The 18,918-nt window shown below is 38.6% G+C and overlaps 1 protein-coding gene across 1 annotated transcript in view; it reads left to right on the top strand.

Moving 5' to 3' along the window:
- The first annotated feature begins 593 nt into the window (after positions 1–593).
- Positions 594–18,918, top strand: part of ARNTL2 (aryl hydrocarbon receptor nuclear translocator-like 2) — a 50,559-nt gene continuing 32,234 nt past the window's right edge. The window contains exons 1-7 of the mRNA XM_012640995.1: positions 594–733; positions 2,354–2,455; positions 10,513–10,670; positions 14,136–14,215; positions 15,701–15,793; positions 17,862–17,979; positions 18,804–18,918. Coding sequence (XP_012496449.1) covers positions 594–733; positions 2,354–2,455; positions 10,513–10,670; positions 14,136–14,215; positions 15,701–15,793; positions 17,862–17,979; positions 18,804–18,918 — 806 coding nt within the window. The remainder of the gene's footprint in view (positions 734–2,353; positions 2,456–10,512; positions 10,671–14,135; positions 14,216–15,700; positions 15,794–17,861; positions 17,980–18,803) is intronic.

Raw genomic sequence — 18,918 nt, 5'->3', positions numbered from 1 at the left:
GAAGGTAGTGTATACACTGGACAAAGGAAGGATTCACATCCTGGGTGGGGACGGAGTGGGATGGTGTGAGATTTCATCATGCTACTCAGAATGGTGGTGCACAATTTAAAACTTATGAATTGTGCCTTTCTGGAATTTACTATTAATATTTTGAGACTAAGTTTGACCACAATAACTGATACCATGGACAGCAAAATCTCGGCTAAGAGGGGAATACTGTATACTCTATTGTTTCAATTACTTTAACGATAACTATAGAAAAAATTCTAAAAAGAAACATCTCAAAATTGTAACTTTGGTTGGTAGAATTTGGTTTTTCCCCTTCCTTTCTACTTTTTTGTGTTTTCAATATTTTCTACGATATTCAAATTTCTTTTACAGTTAGATGGGGAAAATAAAAATACAGACTAACATTTCTAACTAACATTTGAGTATAATTAGCCTTTCATTCTGTTATGTTGGTTTTGGCTCATATCTTTAAAATATCAAGATAGAAAAGTCACTAAAATGTGTGATATGGATGTGCGTAAAGTAAAAGTTAACGTTTAAAATGAACGTCTGATTGTGCTTTATCTCTCACAGGCAAAGTGTTGATGGAGGAGAACCAGTGCGTTGCGCCTGGGGTTCCCAGTCACATGAGCGCAGGTACAAAACCAACAGCTGTTGGATGCTTCAGCTCACATGTGACAGAGTTTCCAAGAAAACGCAAAGGAAGTGATTCAGACCCAACCCAGTAAGTGAATTTGTTCCTCCAACTCCATGAAATCTTTGACTCTAGAGAGAAGAGAAAAATATTCCTTTTTAAATCATTAATTATTTCTATGTACATGCATTTCAGAAGTACACGGGCAATTATTTATCCACCCAAATGCTACTTCTGTCATTGATTGACATGGAACTTTTCCATCCAACTCTGAAGATTATTAGGTATCTGGGAGGGTCAACTGGAGTCCAAAAAAGACGTAGAAACATAGGCTAATTTGCTTGATGTTTATGGCCTCAGTAATATACTTGTCTTCCTTATCAAAATACTTGACCATGAGGAAAACATCTTCTTGCGTGTTTGGGTAAAAATAATAATCGCTTCTTACCTTACTCATCATGTATATAATAACCAACCCTTGGTTATCCGTGGTCAGTTGAATTATATAAAACTCTTATTTTCTATATTTATTAAGCCAAGTAGATAATATTTCCTTATTTATTTTTATTGCTTTCTGTAGCTTGCAACCCCAGATACTCTTTAATAACTTCCCAAAAGCTAGGGTTTATATGTTGTAAGGATTACAGCAAGCTGAGCACAGTGGCATGCACCTGTAGTCCTAGCTACTCAGGAGACTGAGGCAGGAGTGTCACTTGAGCACAGGAGTTTGAGACCAGCCTGGGCAACATAGTGAGATCCTGTCAGTCAATCAGTCAATCACATCAGGGGAAAATAATGATAGCAGTTTAGAGCAACTCATCTTAGGCTTGTGCTTTACATATGTAAAAGTTGATGATAGTTCTTCATCGTGAATGAAGGGAAAAGTTCTGAGCTGGGGGTTGAGATGAGGACATAATGAAACATCCTAGCTCTTTTTAACTTAGTTATTCCCAATACACTTTATAATTCAGCTTCAATTCCCAAGACAGCAGAATGAGTGTTATTCAAGTGTAAATACCAAAGCACTTCCCAAGCCACGTATAACAGATTGGGAGATTATCTACTGTTTTTGGTTGTCTGTATTCTCTTAGTCTCCTCCATTAACTTGAGTAGGCATGAAAACCACAGTGGATCAAGTGACAGTCTGTCTAGAGCTATTTTCTGTTTTCCATCCTAAATTATCAATTAATACTCCCCACTTACCTTGAGCTAGAAGTGACTGTTAGTCCTTTTTATTTTCTTCCTTATTCTTCAGAATCATAAGCAGCACTGTTCTTTCTTAGTGTCTAAATAAGATTGTGGTGATTGAAATGGGAACAGTGAACACTAGAGGCAGCACGGTTTTGTGTCGCATGGGGCCGTGGCTGAGACCTTACACTGGTTTTGGGGGTCAATGGGATGATGTCGTCAGTGCTCGGGGAAATATTAGAAGCATGCAAAGTACTGACAGATTATTATTTTTTGGCAGCAAACAACACACTAAAGATTACACAGGTAACTTCTCACATTATAGAAAATGAAGAAGCAGCTTGCCCAACATCACACAAGTAGTTAAAATACTTGATTCCTGATGTGGTATTTTCTTCACTGCACCCAGCTTCCTCTCTCTGTAGCTGGACAGGGAAGATACTTCTTGCACCTGAGCACAGTCATGCTGTCCGTTTCCCAGACGTCTGGGTAGGGGGTGACCCAAAGCCTCCTTCCTTCCAGGTCAGGAATCATGACAGAAAAAGTGGTGGAAAATCTTTCTCAGAATCCCTTTACCTATCTTCTTTCAACAAGAATAGAAATATCAGCAACCAGTGGCAGCAGGTAAGTCCTGGACCATCTTTGACATATTCCATCCCCTATTTGAAGGGGGCATAGAATGGTAGTGGAAAGAAAGCATACATCCCACTGGTTTGCTCATTATCTATTCCAGAGCCTTTCCGTTCTGCTCCAATCCTCCTTTTATCTCACCATTTTCTATTCCTGTTAATGAAATTTTGGATGTCAAAGTACTTTAGGATTTTACAAAGTGCTGATTATTTAGTGTCCTTCCTGGAGGTTCAGGAAGGTTCACGAAAGCCAGTCCATAGATAAGAGGCTGACTTCACTCATGTAGCCTCAGAGTGTTGGGTATTTTTAAACAAAGAGGAATGTATGAAAATGTTCACCTTTTCTGTGGTACTGTCAGTTTCGAGTAGAGAGCTGGTGCTTTAAAAGGGTCTTGATGAAGTTCTGTGGAATGGAATCATTAAACATTTACTCAGTACCTACTGTGTGACACTCAGTAGACTTGGAGGAAGAGAGAGAGATAAGATACAAGAAACTTGTACAAGTGAGAGACAGTTATTATACATCATGATAACTGCTATAGTACAGACCCTCTGTACTATGGCAACAGAGAAAGTTGGGCATTTAAATAAGATTGGGATCAGGAGTGAAGCTTCCTGGAGAAGTTGCCTTAAGCTCTAAGTGTTAAATGAAGACTAGAAATGAGTCTACAGAGCAGGAGAGGAGAAGGTATTTTAGGTAGAAGGAACAGTTGTACAAAAGGACAGGTAGGCAGTTTGGTACTGCTGATCAGGAAACAAGTGGTTGTCACAGTAGAGCAGAGGGTGCACTTAGAGGTGAGTGAGCTATGAGGTTTCAGAGATAAACACGAACTGGGCCATGAAGGTCTGCTGAAGTAAAGAATCCGAAAATGATCTTGAATGCGTTAGGAAAACTGAAGGATTCTAAGCATGAGAGAAACTTGATCAAATTTATATTTTTTAAAAACTTGCTTGCTTTTTCACTTTTTTTTTGTTATGATAAATTATATATATCATGAAATTTGCCATTCAAGGCACTCTTAAGTGTACAATTCATTGGCTTCAACTGTGTTCAGTGCTGTGGTCTCATCACTACCTCCTATTTCTAAAACCTTTTCATTACCCCAAATAGAAACTCTATGAATTTGCATATTCTACATATTTTATATAAGTGGAATTATATATTTGTCCTTTTGTGTCTGGCTTATTTCAAGGTTCATCCATATTGTAGCGTATATCAGGATTTCATTCCTGTTTATGGCTGAATAATATTCCATTGTGTGTATATACCATATTTTTTTGTCTGTTCCTCTGTTGGACACTTGGGTTATTTTCACTTTTTGACTGTTGTGAATAATGGTGCTGTGAACCTTGCTGTATAAATACCTGTTGGAGTCCCTGTTTTCAGTTCTTTTGGATCTATAACTAGGAGTGGAGTTGCTGCGTCATCTGATAATTCCGTTTAGTTTTGTAATTCTGTTTAGTTTTTGAGGAACTGCTAAACTGTTTTCCACAGTGGCTGCATCATTTTATGTTCCCACCAGCAGTGTAGAAGGGTTCTGGTTTCCCCACATCCTCACTGATACTTATTATTTTCAGTTTTTAAATTATAGCCATCCTAGTAGGCGTGAGTGGCACAGATTCACATTTGCAAAGAGTCAACCTGGAAACAGCATGGAGGATGGGCTAAAGGAGGAAAACCTTGCAAGCAGAGGGAGCATCTGTGAAGCTTTTGCTCGGGATTAGGTTTTCTGAGTGTTGGTCAAAGAGAGTGGCCCTGGACAGGACAGGGAGAGAAAGGAAGGGACACGTCACAGATTTAGAAGACAAGATCTCTAAGACTTCATGACTGTTGGTTGTGCGGAGAAAGGATACAAAAAGCGTCCAAGTTTTCCAATTTGGGCTCCTCCATGGAGAGTGGTATTTTCACTCACTGAGATTGAGGGAAAGATGATGAGTTCACTTGTGGACACACTAAGAATGGGCTATTTATGGAAGCTTCAAGCAGGACTCAAGAGTCTAGAACTCATGGTTGAAGCCTGGCCTGGAGATAGAGTTTCAGATGTCGTTAATGAACAAGAAGCACTTGAAGTGATGGGTGTGGGCTACGTCCCTGGAAGAGGTGTATGGATTGGGAAGACGGGGGGCTGAGGGTGTGCTCTGGAAGTGCAGTCACTTAAAGACAGTAAAAGGTGGAGGGGAAGCCTGCCCCAAATGAGAGAAGGCGTGGCTCTGAGGTGGGTGTGGTATCTCAGACACCGGAGGAAGCAAGTTCAAAGACAGGGTCTCAAAAAGTGGTGAATCTGGAGACTAGTTTGAGACTGTATCTGCTTCTGACTTCATTTGCCTGTGGTTGGTTTGGAAAAGTGCCTACCTTTCATTCAAAATGCAGTGAAAGTAGTTTTCAAGGAGACCTTGCACTGAGTTTTGGAATAATTATGTTACTGTAGTGTAAGATGCCATACTAAGAAAATGTGTCTAAATAATGTGAATATTATTAATATCAGAAAGCTTATTAAAATCCATTAGTAAAAATATGAATATAGACCAAATGCCAGCATGGAGAAAATATACAAATAGCATATTTACTAATTATCTAGGTTTGTGCTACAAACAAAGAAATGAGTTGTTTGACCAGCAAGATCATGCCTTGTATTCTGTTCTACCAGGGACCGTAATATAAAAGGGTCTTTGGATTTCCTAAGTACCGTATATCTGGATTTCGTTAAGGAGGCAAGTTCACTCAGTGAGTTCATTTGCTAAAACACTGACAATCAAAGCAAAGACATAATTTTAAAAAGCCAAAGTTTACCTTTCAAAAGTGAAGTAACGTATATGTATACAGTCAGCCCTCTGTATTGGTGGGTCCCACATCCGTGGATTCAACCAACCAAAGATCGAAAATAAACATTGGGTCTGTACTAAACATGTCCAAACTTTTTCTTGTCATTATTCCCTATACAATACAGAATAACAACTATTTACATAGCATTTACGTTGTATTAGGTATATAAGTAATCTAGAGATGATTTAAAGTATATGGGAGGATATGTGTGGGTTATGTGAAAATACTATGCTGTTTTATATGAGGAATCCTTGGAGTTTGGTATCCGTGGCGGGCCCTAGAACCAATCCTCCCCCTCCCCACCCCAGTTACTGAGGGATGACTGTGTGTAATTCCAGACCATTAGGAAGAAAATCATTCACTTGTATAATTATTTTCTGTTTTATTCCCTTAATATGAAGTCAGGCTAAAAAGAAGCTGACTTAATCTGATACTCTCTTTTGCTTCAGAGAAGCTCTTTAATTTTATATGTGCCAGTCACACAGCAGACTGACAATGGAGAGACAGGGTATAGTGGAAGGTACACCAGCCTGCGTAGAATAAGTGTCACTTGGCCTCCTATTAGTTACATGACCTTGAGCAGTCATTAACTTCACTGGGCCTCAGTTCTTTCATCTATAAAATGGGCATAGTAATAGCGACATCACAATGTCATGAGACTCAAATAACATATGTGAAAATATTTTTAATAAAGTACTATAAATGTGAAAACTCTATTTAGACAATGAGAAGGAAAAGCACCATTTGATTAAGCTTATATCTTCGTGGTCCTTTTCATTTGGAATATTTTTGAGCATCTCTCCATAAATTTGATTAAATTTTCCATAAACAGCAATACCTTTTTTTAAGTAAAAAAATTATTAAAAACTCAGAGTTCAAATGAATAAAATAGTTCAAAGGTAGGCCAGACTTTTTTCAGTGCCTGGAAAATGTTCATTTTAAGTCTTTCAAGAGGGAAATTTAGTAAGATAAATAGGAATGCTTAAAATAGTTATCCATATTGTACTTCCAGAAAGTTCCCCTAGAGTACAAAGATGCATGCACTACAATTTATTAGCCATATCATTTATAATACTGAAAATATTATGATATTAAAATATCCAACAATAGCTATTATAGTATAGCTAATCAGTGGCCCACTATTTAATCATTTTTAAATCATGTTCTCTAAGAATATTTGAAACTTGGGGAAATTAGATTATAAATTCATGTTACAGTTTTTAGTAAATAAGATATGAAAAGTTATACACTGTGATCTGAATTTTGTTTATTATCTATGTAGAACACAGGACTATTTACACAACACACTACACACATGTATGCACATACATGCACACACACATACACATACCCCATGACTAAGTTAAATAGTTGTTTTATCTGTATGTTTAGGGAAGAGACTGGAAGGAGGCACATTAAAATGTTAACTGTTATTATTTCCAGGTGGGATTGTGGGTGCTTTGCCCTGCATTTTTCAAATCCCTCCCAAAATGATACTTTTTAAAAATACACTTTTTTAAAAAAATGAACCTGTGTAAATTTTTAATGTTGAAGGTCTTCTATCACCATCAGCGTATTTCATTTCAGTAGTGGCCTGGTGAGCACATTTCTGATGCTTAGGTCTATACTAATGTGAAAATTAATATTATTGGAAAGTGATCAGAGTTCTCAGTTTTTATATTTCTTACCATCCAGATGGATTTTTTGGCAAAATAAATTCCTTTTGATTAAAGGTCTGAGATTCTTTTTTTTTTTTTTTTTTTTTTTTGAGACAGAATCTCACTTTTGTTGCCGGGGCTAGAGTGAGTGCCATGGCGTCAGCCTAGCTCACAGCAACCTCAAACACCTGGGCTCAAGTGATCCTCCTGCCCCAACCTCCCAAGTAGCTGGGACTACAGGCATGCACCACCATGCCCGGCTAATTTTTCCTATATATTTTTAGTTGTCCCATTAATTTCTTTCTATTTTTAGTAGAGACGGAGTCTTGCTCTTGCTCAGGCTGGTCTGGAACTCCTGAGCTCAAACAATCCGCCCACTTCGGCCTCCCAGAGTGCTAGGATTACAGGCATGAACCACCACGCCCAGCCAGGTCTGAGATTCTTAATCCATTTTCAGGGCATTTTAATATGGCTGTCATAAAGTTTTTGGTTAAGCCATCAATGGTTTTAAAAAATAATTATTTAATGTTAATTCTATGAAAATTTTCTTCTCAAGATTGGCATGAGATCATTTCTAAATAGAGCACCAATTATTGTTCATTGTCAGTTAATGTAGGTTTTGTCACCCTTATGGGAATGGTGTTACCTGTCAGCATTAGCAGGAGAACAGCTCATGTAGACAGTAATAATCATTTCTGGTCAGTAGGTGCTCAAGGTAGCATGTATAGTGCAAGATTTAATAGGAATTAGCATGATTGGACTTAATCTCACATTTATTTCTCCCTCAAGAATTACAGAAAAGCTATTTCCTGTAGTTTGATATTTTATCCTGCTTTTTTGTAGAGTGGAAGATGGTGAACAACAAGTAAAAATGAAGTCCGTCAGGTACATTGAATTGTTGAGATGACACACGGTGGGTGAACAAAGTCGCACATGCAGGCCCTTAGCCAAAGGTAAAGGTGATGTCAGGATAGGATGGGTTGGTGAATATTTGGCTTTTCTCTCTTGTTATGCTCTGAGAAGCAGTGTTATCAGGCACTTGTTAACGTACTTTTCTAGCTACTTGAATAACATTTTGGCTTTTATGCCTTTAAATTTCTCTTTGAATAGCTATTTATTAAAAATAACTATTACTTTCTTTAGGTGCTAAAGAAAAACTGATTCATGATATAAACAGATCAGAATTACAGGGTATCCGATTATTAGAAATCCATCATCACACATTCTGTGTCGGTTATTTTAACACATTCTTTCAACACAACGTAAAATTTTTTTCTGCGTCTGACAACTTGTCCAGATCTAAGTTTTGCTTTTTTCTTCATTTATTCTGTTTTCTGATATGATTCTACAAAACAGGACCATGGTTCAAAGTGGCAGTAACTGAACAAAGAATTAGGAGCCAGAGCCCTGAGGAATCATTAAACAGAAAACAAGCTTCTGGATAAATATGCCCTTAATAAAATCCTCCAGAAATCTTTTCAGTTGCGGCTCTTTCAAGTAAAGCAGCTTATTCAAACACTGGTTGTTTCCCTTTCCTCTGGGTTTCCTGGCTCTCCCATCATCATTCACTGTTCTTCAGAGAAGTCTTAGTCCCCACCTTGCTCTCATCTCCCTCTAAGTCCTGGCTGTGGGAGAGAACACCCCTTCTGCCATTCTTCTGTACATCCTGGAGTTGGGCGTCTCTGTCCATGGCAGCTGTCTGTGCCAGTGGGTGATACTGGTAGAAAAAAGAGGTGACCATTCTAGCAAGAGCGTAACTCCAACATTTTTTTAATCACACAATTTTAATCTAATTGCTCATGAATAAACTAAAAGTATGAGTAGAGAGCTAAATTTTGTATAAGTACACATGTGATTTGAATTCCATCCTGTTTCCCCAGAAGTACATATTTTGTTCTAGGAGTGGCATTGCCGGGGTGACTCGTTGGGGAGGGGAGTGTTGTTACAGCTCCCTCAGTCCCCATTGGTGCTCCTCCCTACCCACATACACACTCTTTTATCTGGAAAAATTATATTTTCTTTCATCTAATTTAAAGTCTCTGCAAAAACAGATCGGGCAAGTCTCCCACTGATCACACTTTCCTATCAGATTGCCCCCCAAGCTCTGCTAATGTAGAAAGTCTGGAGTTGCCGTGATCTGAGTGTGTGGGAGAGAGAGACACGTTTACAGCAAAGCGTGAGAAATACAACTGCGTAGTTCTTGAAATCTCAGATGTACTTTTTTCCTCTACATTTTATTGTCTGTGAAAATGTCTTATCTTCAGTGGCATCTTTCTGTTAATTGGCAGCATTTCTTCCCTAGGGATGCATTAAATAATAGTGCATCTTACAGTTGACGGCATCTTACATTCGTTGAAATATGGTAGAGGTATAAAAGGTACCGGTGTAGCTTACAGAGGGGAGTGATTAATCATGTGGTCATCAGAAAAAGTTTCCCAGGAGACTAACTGAGCTGGGTTTTGAAGAAAGAATAAGATTTTTCCAAGAACATAGAAAGGAAGGACTTTCTAAGCCTAGTAAAGGTCAAGACATGGAGATGCGAGAGAATGTGTGAGGACTAACAAGTCACTGGGCTTTGCTGCTGTGTGGAGCTGTTGGGAAAAGACATGGAGAGATGCTGAAACTGGAGATTTTGGCATGTAATTAGGGACTCTGGCTGTTCCTCATAGGCAGCAGAAATGCAGTGAGCAGTTTTGTGCAATGGGATTAGATGGTTTGATTTGTTTTAAAGTAATTCTAGAAGTTGCAGGATAGACTGGGAAAGGAAGACACCAGAAAGAGCATCAGTTTAAAAGACTTTCAGGGTAATGCAATGGGCCTAAATTAAGGCAATGACAGAGCAGATGGGGAGGAGGAGAAGATGTATTTCAGAAATATTTTAAGAAGTAGAATCTACAGTTCTAGATTTCTAGAATTAGAGCTAGGATTCGACAGAATGTCAGCAGGGTCAGATTGAAGGCTGGGATCAGTGAGGGATGGTGAGAGAGAAAATGGTCTTTGCTGCATAGTGTCAGTGGGGCAGGGCTCGTGGGAGGTTGATTTTATAGGTGGAGATGTGCCTGGGAGCGGAGACTGCACACTTTCAGGGATCTTGCTGAGAATGGAAGGCAACCAGAATTAAGGAAAGGGTATTTTTTCAGAGAGAGGAGATGTGAGCATGTTCACAGACCCAGGATAAAGAGCTGTGAAGAGAACGAGGTTAAGATGTTGATAACTGTTTACACAGACACTGGAGAGGAGCTAACTGGGAACGGAAGGGCACCCATCTCTTCCTCTAAGATTGGAGGGAGGCAGGAAAACCACCCTGGCTCTCAGACACATGGCTTGGTTCTGGAAAGCTTCAGGAGATAAGGTAGGGTGGGACTGAAGAAGGGCAGTGGGTTTTATGAGTACTGTTCCTGCTCCCAGCAGCTCTTTCCTCTCCCTTCGTTGGCACCTGCAAGGCCCACGTTGAGAGGAAGAGCAGCGTGTGCTTGCAGGGCCCAGGCCTGCTCCAGTGAGCGAGAGCCCCTGGGGGGACCGGGGGTCTGCTTAGGGTTACTTATAAAGGAGGTGCTTTTTCCCTCGTAGAGAAGCTCATAGCCAAACTGAAAAGCGGAGGAGAGATAAAATGAATAACCTGATTGAAGAACTGTCTGCAATGATTCCTCAGTGCAAACCTGTGGCACGTAAACTGGACAAACTTTCAGTTTTAAGAATGGCTGTGCAGCACTTGAAATCTTTAAAAGGTGAGTTTGAAGATGGCCTCACACTTGGGTTTGTGAAGTCTTCTCTGTAATCGAGGTCTCTGATGGGTTTATTTTGTTATCAGCTGTGGAGATTCTGTATCAATGTATCTTTCAGCTTTATAGGCATTAATTTTGATGCGTGTCCATAGTCTGTGGAGAGAATCCTAAATTAGATGTCAGAAAATTTAGTTCTCATAAAAGCAAAGTGTTATCTGAAGCTTCCCATGTGACTGACCTTAGAAAGTGTTTATGTTTCTTCTTGTTTTCCCATGTGTAATATGAAGAAAATGTTACCTGCCCTTCATACCTCTCAATGCTGTAGAAGTTCTGAAGTGTAGTATTAATTATTATAATTTTAAGTTATTGGGAGATTGCTATTCTTTGGGAAAAATATCTTCTTGACTTCAGCAATTTCTCTTAAAACTTCAGATTCATGTGTAGTGCCTTAAAATGCATCATGCCTTACTATTCTGAGGAATCTCCCACGTGTGAGACGTTAGGGGAGGGAGGTCCCAGCCACTGCCTCTGGGTATGTGTGTGATCATTCCTGACTTCAGCAGTTCCCCGACCTGAGTTTGAATTTTAAACAGAAGTGTAATAAATCATATGTATATATGTGTAGTAGAAATCACATCTGGTTTGAGGGGGCCAGGTGTGGTGGCTCATGCTTGTAATCCTAGCACTCTGGGAAGCTGAGGTGAGAGTATAGCTTGAGGCCAGGAATTCAAGACCAGCCTGAGCAAGAGCGAAACCCCGTCTCTACAAAAAAAAATAGAAAAATCAGCCAGGCATGATGGTGACACTTACAGTCCCAGCTGCTTGGGAGGCTGAGGCAGGAGGATCGCTTGAGCCCAGGAGTTTGAGCATGTAGTGAGTTATGATGATGCCACTGCACTCTAGCCCAGGTAACAGCGAGACCCTGTTTCAAAAAAAGAAAACAAAAAAGAAGTCATATCTTTTTGGAAATAATCGCAGTCCACCTTGGGGGAGGGTACTGGAAATAGAATTGAGTTTTCAATTTACTAATGTTTGTGATGTAAATTTGTATTGAGAAGATGAGACCTGGCAAAGTAGCAGGCTGAGGACCCCAGAGGAGATTCTGAAAGTTAAGAATTATAAAGACCTAAAAGATTATAGTGGAATTTGGCTCAAAAAGTATAAAAAGGGAATGAGCAAAGGATGACCAAGGGTCTTAGTTTAGATCTCTAACACTGCATGCCAGGAAAAAGAGAATCTGTTTCAGGGAAATGGACATTGTATGAGCACAATACAGGGACTCTGCCAAGTTGGGTCGAGGCGTCTTACAGGAGAGCAGCAGTAACCCCGACTCCTGGTGCTTCCTCTTGGGAGCGTGACAGGAGATCTTGTTTTCATAACAGTCTATTGTGAAATAAGTGACTCTGTTACCCTCAACTGAGGCTTGCATAAACTGTATGCAATATTTTCCTTAAATCCTTTAGCAGTGAAAATCTGCAGGTTCAACAGAGGTCATTTGGTTGCAACCCTAAAATTACCCAAGTGTTTTCACATTAGCAATGTGACCTAAGGGAAAAGCCATGCATCAACTAGTTCAACAAGTATGGACTGAACATCAGGTACACTCCTGTGCTGGGGACATCAAGGTGAATGAGGCGAGGTCTCTGCCTGCTAGGGGTTCATGGTCCGATGAGGAAGACAGACCTAGGAAGAGTTCATTAGAACCTAGCATGACAGATGTCATGGCAGAGGTGCAAGAGGGAGGCGAGGCTTGGAAGCGCAGCAGGGAGGAGGCACTGTCTAATCCAGAGAGGATTCCCCGGAACAGGGCGTAGATTTCACCATCGCCCTTCTGAGCAGAGGTGCAGCGGTCAAGTGCCCATCCACACCGCCATCCTGTCTGGTGTGCACTGACAGGGTTTCCCCAGCTCACTTTTGCTGCATGTGCTGCGCCAGCCTGCTTCAGGCCAGACCTGGAAATGCCACTGCCTTGATCAAAATTGATTTATTCCTTTACCCTGGCCTACCACTCAGAGTCCGTGTCTTTCATCCCTTCCTCAGCTTCCTCCTCCTATAGTCCTACCAGGCTGCTGTGTAATAATTATAATACCAAGGAATTATTTGGGAGAATTCTTTGAGGCCTAGAATAGAGTCCAACAGAGGAGGTCTTCTTTTGCCTATGCCAGGCTCCTAGGGAGGGCTATGAGTCTGAGAAAACTGTCAAATCATAGCATGAGGTGTTTTTGATTTTCTGATGCCCCCCACCCAACCCCACTGCCCCACCTCCCCTTACCATCACCACCACTTAGCTAACTGGTGAGTTTCGACTGCAGATCCATCCAGGGGCCAATTTGTGGTTAAAATATCTCAGAGTGTTACCCCACCTTTCTCTTGCAAGAGCAACTTTTTCTTGCAGTCCCCCAGAAGAGGGGACAGGGGTTAGCGAGTTTGGGGAATAGAAGGGAGGGAAAATTGATTTACTTCTGAATTGTCCCCTGGGGACTGTCCCCTACACCCCCTCTGTGGCCATATGTCTGGGTTGGTGGATGCCCTCATGACAAATGTGGTTTCGGTGCTTCTCTTACTCCTCTCAGGTCAAACTGTTACCTTGGTTTTGGCCTGATAATTCCTTATCATTTTGACGTCTCTTCAGTTGGAGACTTCCATTATAATATAATAACTTGGTGCTTAGGGCTTAAAATGAATTATTTCATTTATATTTTATGCATTTTTGCATTTATCAGAACAATGGTCTCCATACTGTCGTTAAAGGCGTTTTCTTACTGGAAAATCCCCTGAATCCATAAAATTTGTTTAGAATTCCAGAATTTTGCCATTCAGCGTAATTCATATAGTCAGTGTTAATAAGCTAAGTAATTACCAAAATAACGTAGTAGTCCCCCCTTATCCATGAGGCATACATTCCAAGACCCCCAGCAGATGCCTGCAACCTCAGATAGCACTGAACCCTGTATATACTGTTTTTTCCTATATATGCATACCTATGATAAAGTTTAATTTACAAATTAGGCACAGTAAGAGATTAACATAATAAAATAGAACAATTATAGCAGTATACTATAATAAAAGTTATGCAAATGTGGTCTCTCTCAAAATATCTTATTGTACCGTACTCACCTATTTTTGGACCGTGGTTGGCCATGGATAACTGAAACCATGCTACATATGGATTCTTGAATATTGTTGCAAGTACATTTTATTATAATGCTTTCTTATATACAGCTCTTACTCTGCACATTTGAGTATAAAGTTATAAGTAGTTCTAAGAATTAATTCACAATCTGAAAGTAAGAAATTTTAATCTAGTAATAAAGAAAGAAAATGATTACAGAAGACTCTTAGAATGTGCTAAAAGAGAAAATATCGTCAGCAATAGCAACAGCAGCAGTATTACTAATGTTCATTGAGCACTGAGCACATCACCCTCTCTACTATATTTTCAGTAATTTTTGATTTGTTTCTTTTTAGGCATGACAAATTCTTATGCAGGAGATAATTATAGACCTTCATTTATTCAGGATAATGAGCTCAGACACTTAATCCTTAAAGTAAGTAAAGATATATTTGTCAAAGTTTATATGTGCTTTCATTTTTATTTGAATGGGAGACAAATTTTCTTCAGTTTGCTTCCTGTAAACATACAGGACTTTCTCTATATTACACCATATTTCCTTTAATATAGAAATTTAAAATATAGACGTAGCCGTGTCTCATTAATTTGGGCTAATGAACATGGAGAAAGAGAATAGGCACTTGCCAAAATACGGAGCAAAGCTTGTCTTTAATGCTTAGCTCTTTCTACTCCCTAATGCCCTCATCTCTCACTCCACTGATTTAGTCCCCACTGTTACCACCTCCTTCAAAGCCATCTATCTGCTGTCCTGTTCCTTCTGGATCCTGGTCTCTGCAGAAGCCGGTCGCTGCTTGCTTGATGAGTTATTAGTGGATGCTTTGACATTTCTGTCCCCATCACTTCATATACATGGCTTTTCAGATTCCCCAGTCTAGAGGTTTATTTGACATGGAAAATATGATCGATCATATTTTGATTGATACGGCTTATCCTGCCCCCACGAGGTGATAAGTGGCTTGGTCATGTGCTGTGTGACATACTGGGCTTTAAGTCTGATTGAATAGAAAGATCCTTCATATACATCTTTGTCCATTTTTCTTTTTTTTTTTATAAAGCTACTCTTTTATTTGAACAGCTTAATTAAAGTATAGTATTCCTGGCAGGAATATAAAGGATATTTTGCAGATTAAAAAAAAGATTTTTAAAGATAGCAAAATATAAATGGTATGCTTTTGAAGCTTTCTCACTAGTCTTTAAGTGTTTTTTACAGCCATTACTTCATATAACCCTGGTTCTGCCCTCACAGAACACATCTGCCTAATTCACCTCATGTTTGTTTCCAGTTGGTAAAAATGAGTCCAAGGCCATGTCAGGCAGGAGTGCCAGACTTACCCTGTGTGTCCACACACATCTACTGCCACGTAGTTGCTTCTCCAGGGATTTGCTGGGTAGACATTATGGGAGTAGGTGATACACGAGCATTTTAAAAATTTAGTTTAGAATAAGTGATACTTTATCATTATTGCAAAAGTATAAGAAGGTATACAGTAAGTGGTCTTCAGCGCTTCCTGTTCCCAATTTTCACATTCCTTCCACCTCAGCACATCATGGGCAGTAGTTGTTATTGATATATTTTGGTATCTTTACAAAGTTTCTGTATGCAGTGTGGTAGAATTTGGTAAAGGTAATTTTGATTTTAGTATGAGAAAATATCTCAACTAAGTATTCCATGGCTAAACTTTCCATGTCAAAAACATGAGTTTATACTGTGATTCAATATGATCTTTATAAATCTTTTTATGTCTTAAGAAAATTTCTTAAAATTAATTTTACTAGTTCTATGACCAACCACTCTGTTACTTTTATTGCCACAATAATTTCCTCAAAATCTGAATATGTATGTGTGTGAAAGAGACAGAAGATATTTTAAAATATTTGCTTTTCTATTTTTAAATCCTAGACTGCAGAAGGCTTCCTATTTGTGGTTGGATGTGAAAGAGGAAGAATTCTCTTCGTTTCTAAGTCAGTCTCCAAAACACTTAATTATGATCAGGTATCTAACACTGAGGATCTTTTCCACACAGTGTTTAATTTTTTGAGCAAACACATATTTCGAAGCTGTTTTTCTAAACTCTTCCCATGGGGATGTCAGATTAGGTTCTGCTAAATTAGAACTCCAAGAGAGATGGGAAGATGTGTGGGAAGAGTATGGATTTTTATTACTGACATTAGTGTTCACTTTCTGATCTTCAGCAAGTTATTTAATTTCACTGGGCCTCACCTTCCTCTTATGTAAAAAGTGGACATGATGATTATACTTCTCTCTCAAGATGTAAAGACTAAATTAGGGGTCATATTTGGGATTGCCTGGAAAGTGTTGGTTGCCCTTCTCTGTTCCCTCCAAGAGACAGCATTATTGTTTATTAAGTTATGTGAACTGCATAACAGCTTTTAATCTAATCTATGACAACACCCACTGAAACGCACCTTTTATTTAACTGGTTTAGTAATTATTATTATATTTTACCTCCTAATTACTGAACACCACTTAATTTAAACCAGCTACTCAAAAACTGTAGCGTTGAAACTAATCCATCAGAGTGAATAAACCAGCAACAGAAATCAGATCACAGCTTTGTTCTTGAATAACTCTCATTAGTTTCGGCCTATTTTCAAGTTTGGGGGGATATAAGGCATTCACAGATAATGAATTAAATAACAGAGAAAGACGTATTATGAGCTTATATACAGAAGGACTGAAAACCAATGAATCACAATGAATCGTGCAGCTGGTTATAGCTGGGGAAACAAGACTTGATGATTTAAGTCTTGTTGAAACACTTAACAAGTCTTTTAAATTGCTAAGGTAAAAACTTAAAGACTTAAATTTTAAGTACTTAAGACTTGACGATTCCATCTTCTGATTGGAGATGGAAAACACCATACACGTACACACACAGAGATAACTGACGATTCAGGGTGGCACTTAAGTTCCAAGTGAGTGATGTGGAATTGGTGACTGGACACTGACTTTGCACATCAGAGGCCATTTAAGAGAATCACTGGCTGTGCAGGAGGATGTTGAGATTCCCATGATGCAGGGCTTGTCCTCAGCTTTTCAGATTCAGAAACCTAATTTGCTTTAGAGAATTCAGGATATAGACTTATATTGACCAAACATAGAATAGACTGATGCATAAATCTTTCTTTCTTAGGTGCTAGTTTTTTTATTAGGAGATATCTAACTGCCAAATAGTCCAGACTATTAAACACTTGTATCGGCTTGTCCAATTGTTCTGTCTTCTATAGGAATATCTGCTTGGGTAATACAGGAGTTCAGAAAGAGGAGTGATCATTGTGGGTCAGGGAGGGCTTCACATGTGAAGCAGAATGTCTGCTAGGCTCATCAGAAGGGAGTCTTGAAAAAGAGCAGAGAAGGGGAGGAAGACATTTCCGGCTGGGAGAGGGAATCTAGGGAGTCCAGGGAGTGTAAGGAATAAAAGGCAATTGGCTGGTGTGGCCAGGGAATTGAGTTTATGGACGTGGGGTAATGAACTCTGGCTGATGAGACTGCCTAAGTGAAGGCATAGACCCAGGCATGCTCCGCATATTGGGAGAGTTTAATAGGAAGTCTAGAGCTATTCTTTCTGGGTTGAATTTTGTTTTTCAATAGTGTGGTCATTTTTTTTTTTTTAAAGTATGGTAAATCTCTGAGTCAAACAATAAAATCACAGCTACTTTGTGATTTCCATATTATATCATAATTTAATATCTCTCCTTTTACGAAGGATAAAAAAATTTAAATCATAATGACTTAGAAGTAACGTGTGAATTGGGGGATGTTAACAAGAGTAACAAGATTTAACAGAATATTAGTGATTAGGTGTTTGTAATGATGTGTGTATATCCAGGTATGGTTCTGTGCACATGTGTTTTCTTCTGTCTACAAACACCCTGCTTCCAATGCTGACTAAGCTAATGTTATGCAGTATAGTGAATGTATCTTTGAGCTTGAGAAAAATCAACCTTTAACAAAAAAAGGCTATTGATCATATGTCTGTATCAGGAAATGTAGAAAAAATGTGGTGCTCATTTTAAATAAATGTCTACCTTATGAATAGGCTAGTTTGACTGGACAAAGCTTATTTGACTTCTTACATCCAAAAGATGTTGCCAAAGTAAAGGAACAACTTTGTTCTTCTGAAATTTCACCAAGAGAGAAGCTAGTAGATGCCAAAAGTAAGTGTTCATTTCAGCATGCTTATCATTTTATGTAAATATAATTATTACGTAAAAGCATAGTACAGTGTTTTTAAAACAGATAATTCAAGTTTTATCAAGAGGAGAATTATTTAGTATACTTTATATTTGTCACCCTCAGGGTTTAAAAAACTATATAGCCATATAGAAAATTTCTATATTCATACAAACATATAAAATTAATACATTCATATGAAGATGCTTTTTTGGGGGGAATACGATTGCTTCATATTGCTATATTTCATATAGAAATATAGTCTTTACAAGAAAGTATCATTTTGGATAAAAAATTGCTGAAGTTTCCATTACTTAGCTATATGCTGAGAGACAATTATTCTCTTATATGGGTTAGGTTTTCTCAATATGAAAGACCTTGTATAATTGTGCTTGGGAAGTGTAAGTAGTCTTTATCTTCTCTGAAAATTCTTATTTTCTCTGAACATGCTTAGTGCCAAATGATTATTATAAACATAATGATTTGCTATGCTACTGATTACTGTCATAGTTGAGGGTTTTTTCATTAAATTTTTATTTCATTTCATTTAAATTAACTTTATTATCCACTCTCTGGGGAAAAAATAAAGATAAATTGCAAGTGTTGATAAGTTATCAAAATGTGATTGCTTAATCAATACATTTTTGGTAGATTTCACTTCAGGGTTTACTGTACAACCATGTCATCATTTTAAATAATCATTTCTATTTTTAATAATAGATCATCAGAAAATGTTAGGAGATAAATTACAAACTTTTTTGACAGTATTCTTTTCCACCTCTTTTCTTGTCCTCTTCTGCTGTGAAAGCTGGTTTGCAAGTTCACAGTAATTTCCACACTGGAAGGATGCATATGTATTCTGGCTCAAGACGATCTTTTTTCTGTCGGATAAAGAGCTGTAAAATCTCTGTCAAAGAAGAGCA

The sequence above is a fragment of the Propithecus coquereli genome, unplaced genomic scaffold, assembly GCF_000956105.1.
Source record: "Propithecus coquereli isolate 6110/MARCELLA unplaced genomic scaffold, Pcoq_1.0 Scaffold16, whole genome shotgun sequence".
Classification (NCBI taxonomy): domain Eukaryota; kingdom Metazoa; phylum Chordata; class Mammalia; order Primates; family Indriidae; genus Propithecus; species Propithecus coquereli.
This window is presented reverse-complemented; position numbering and strand designations above follow the sequence as displayed.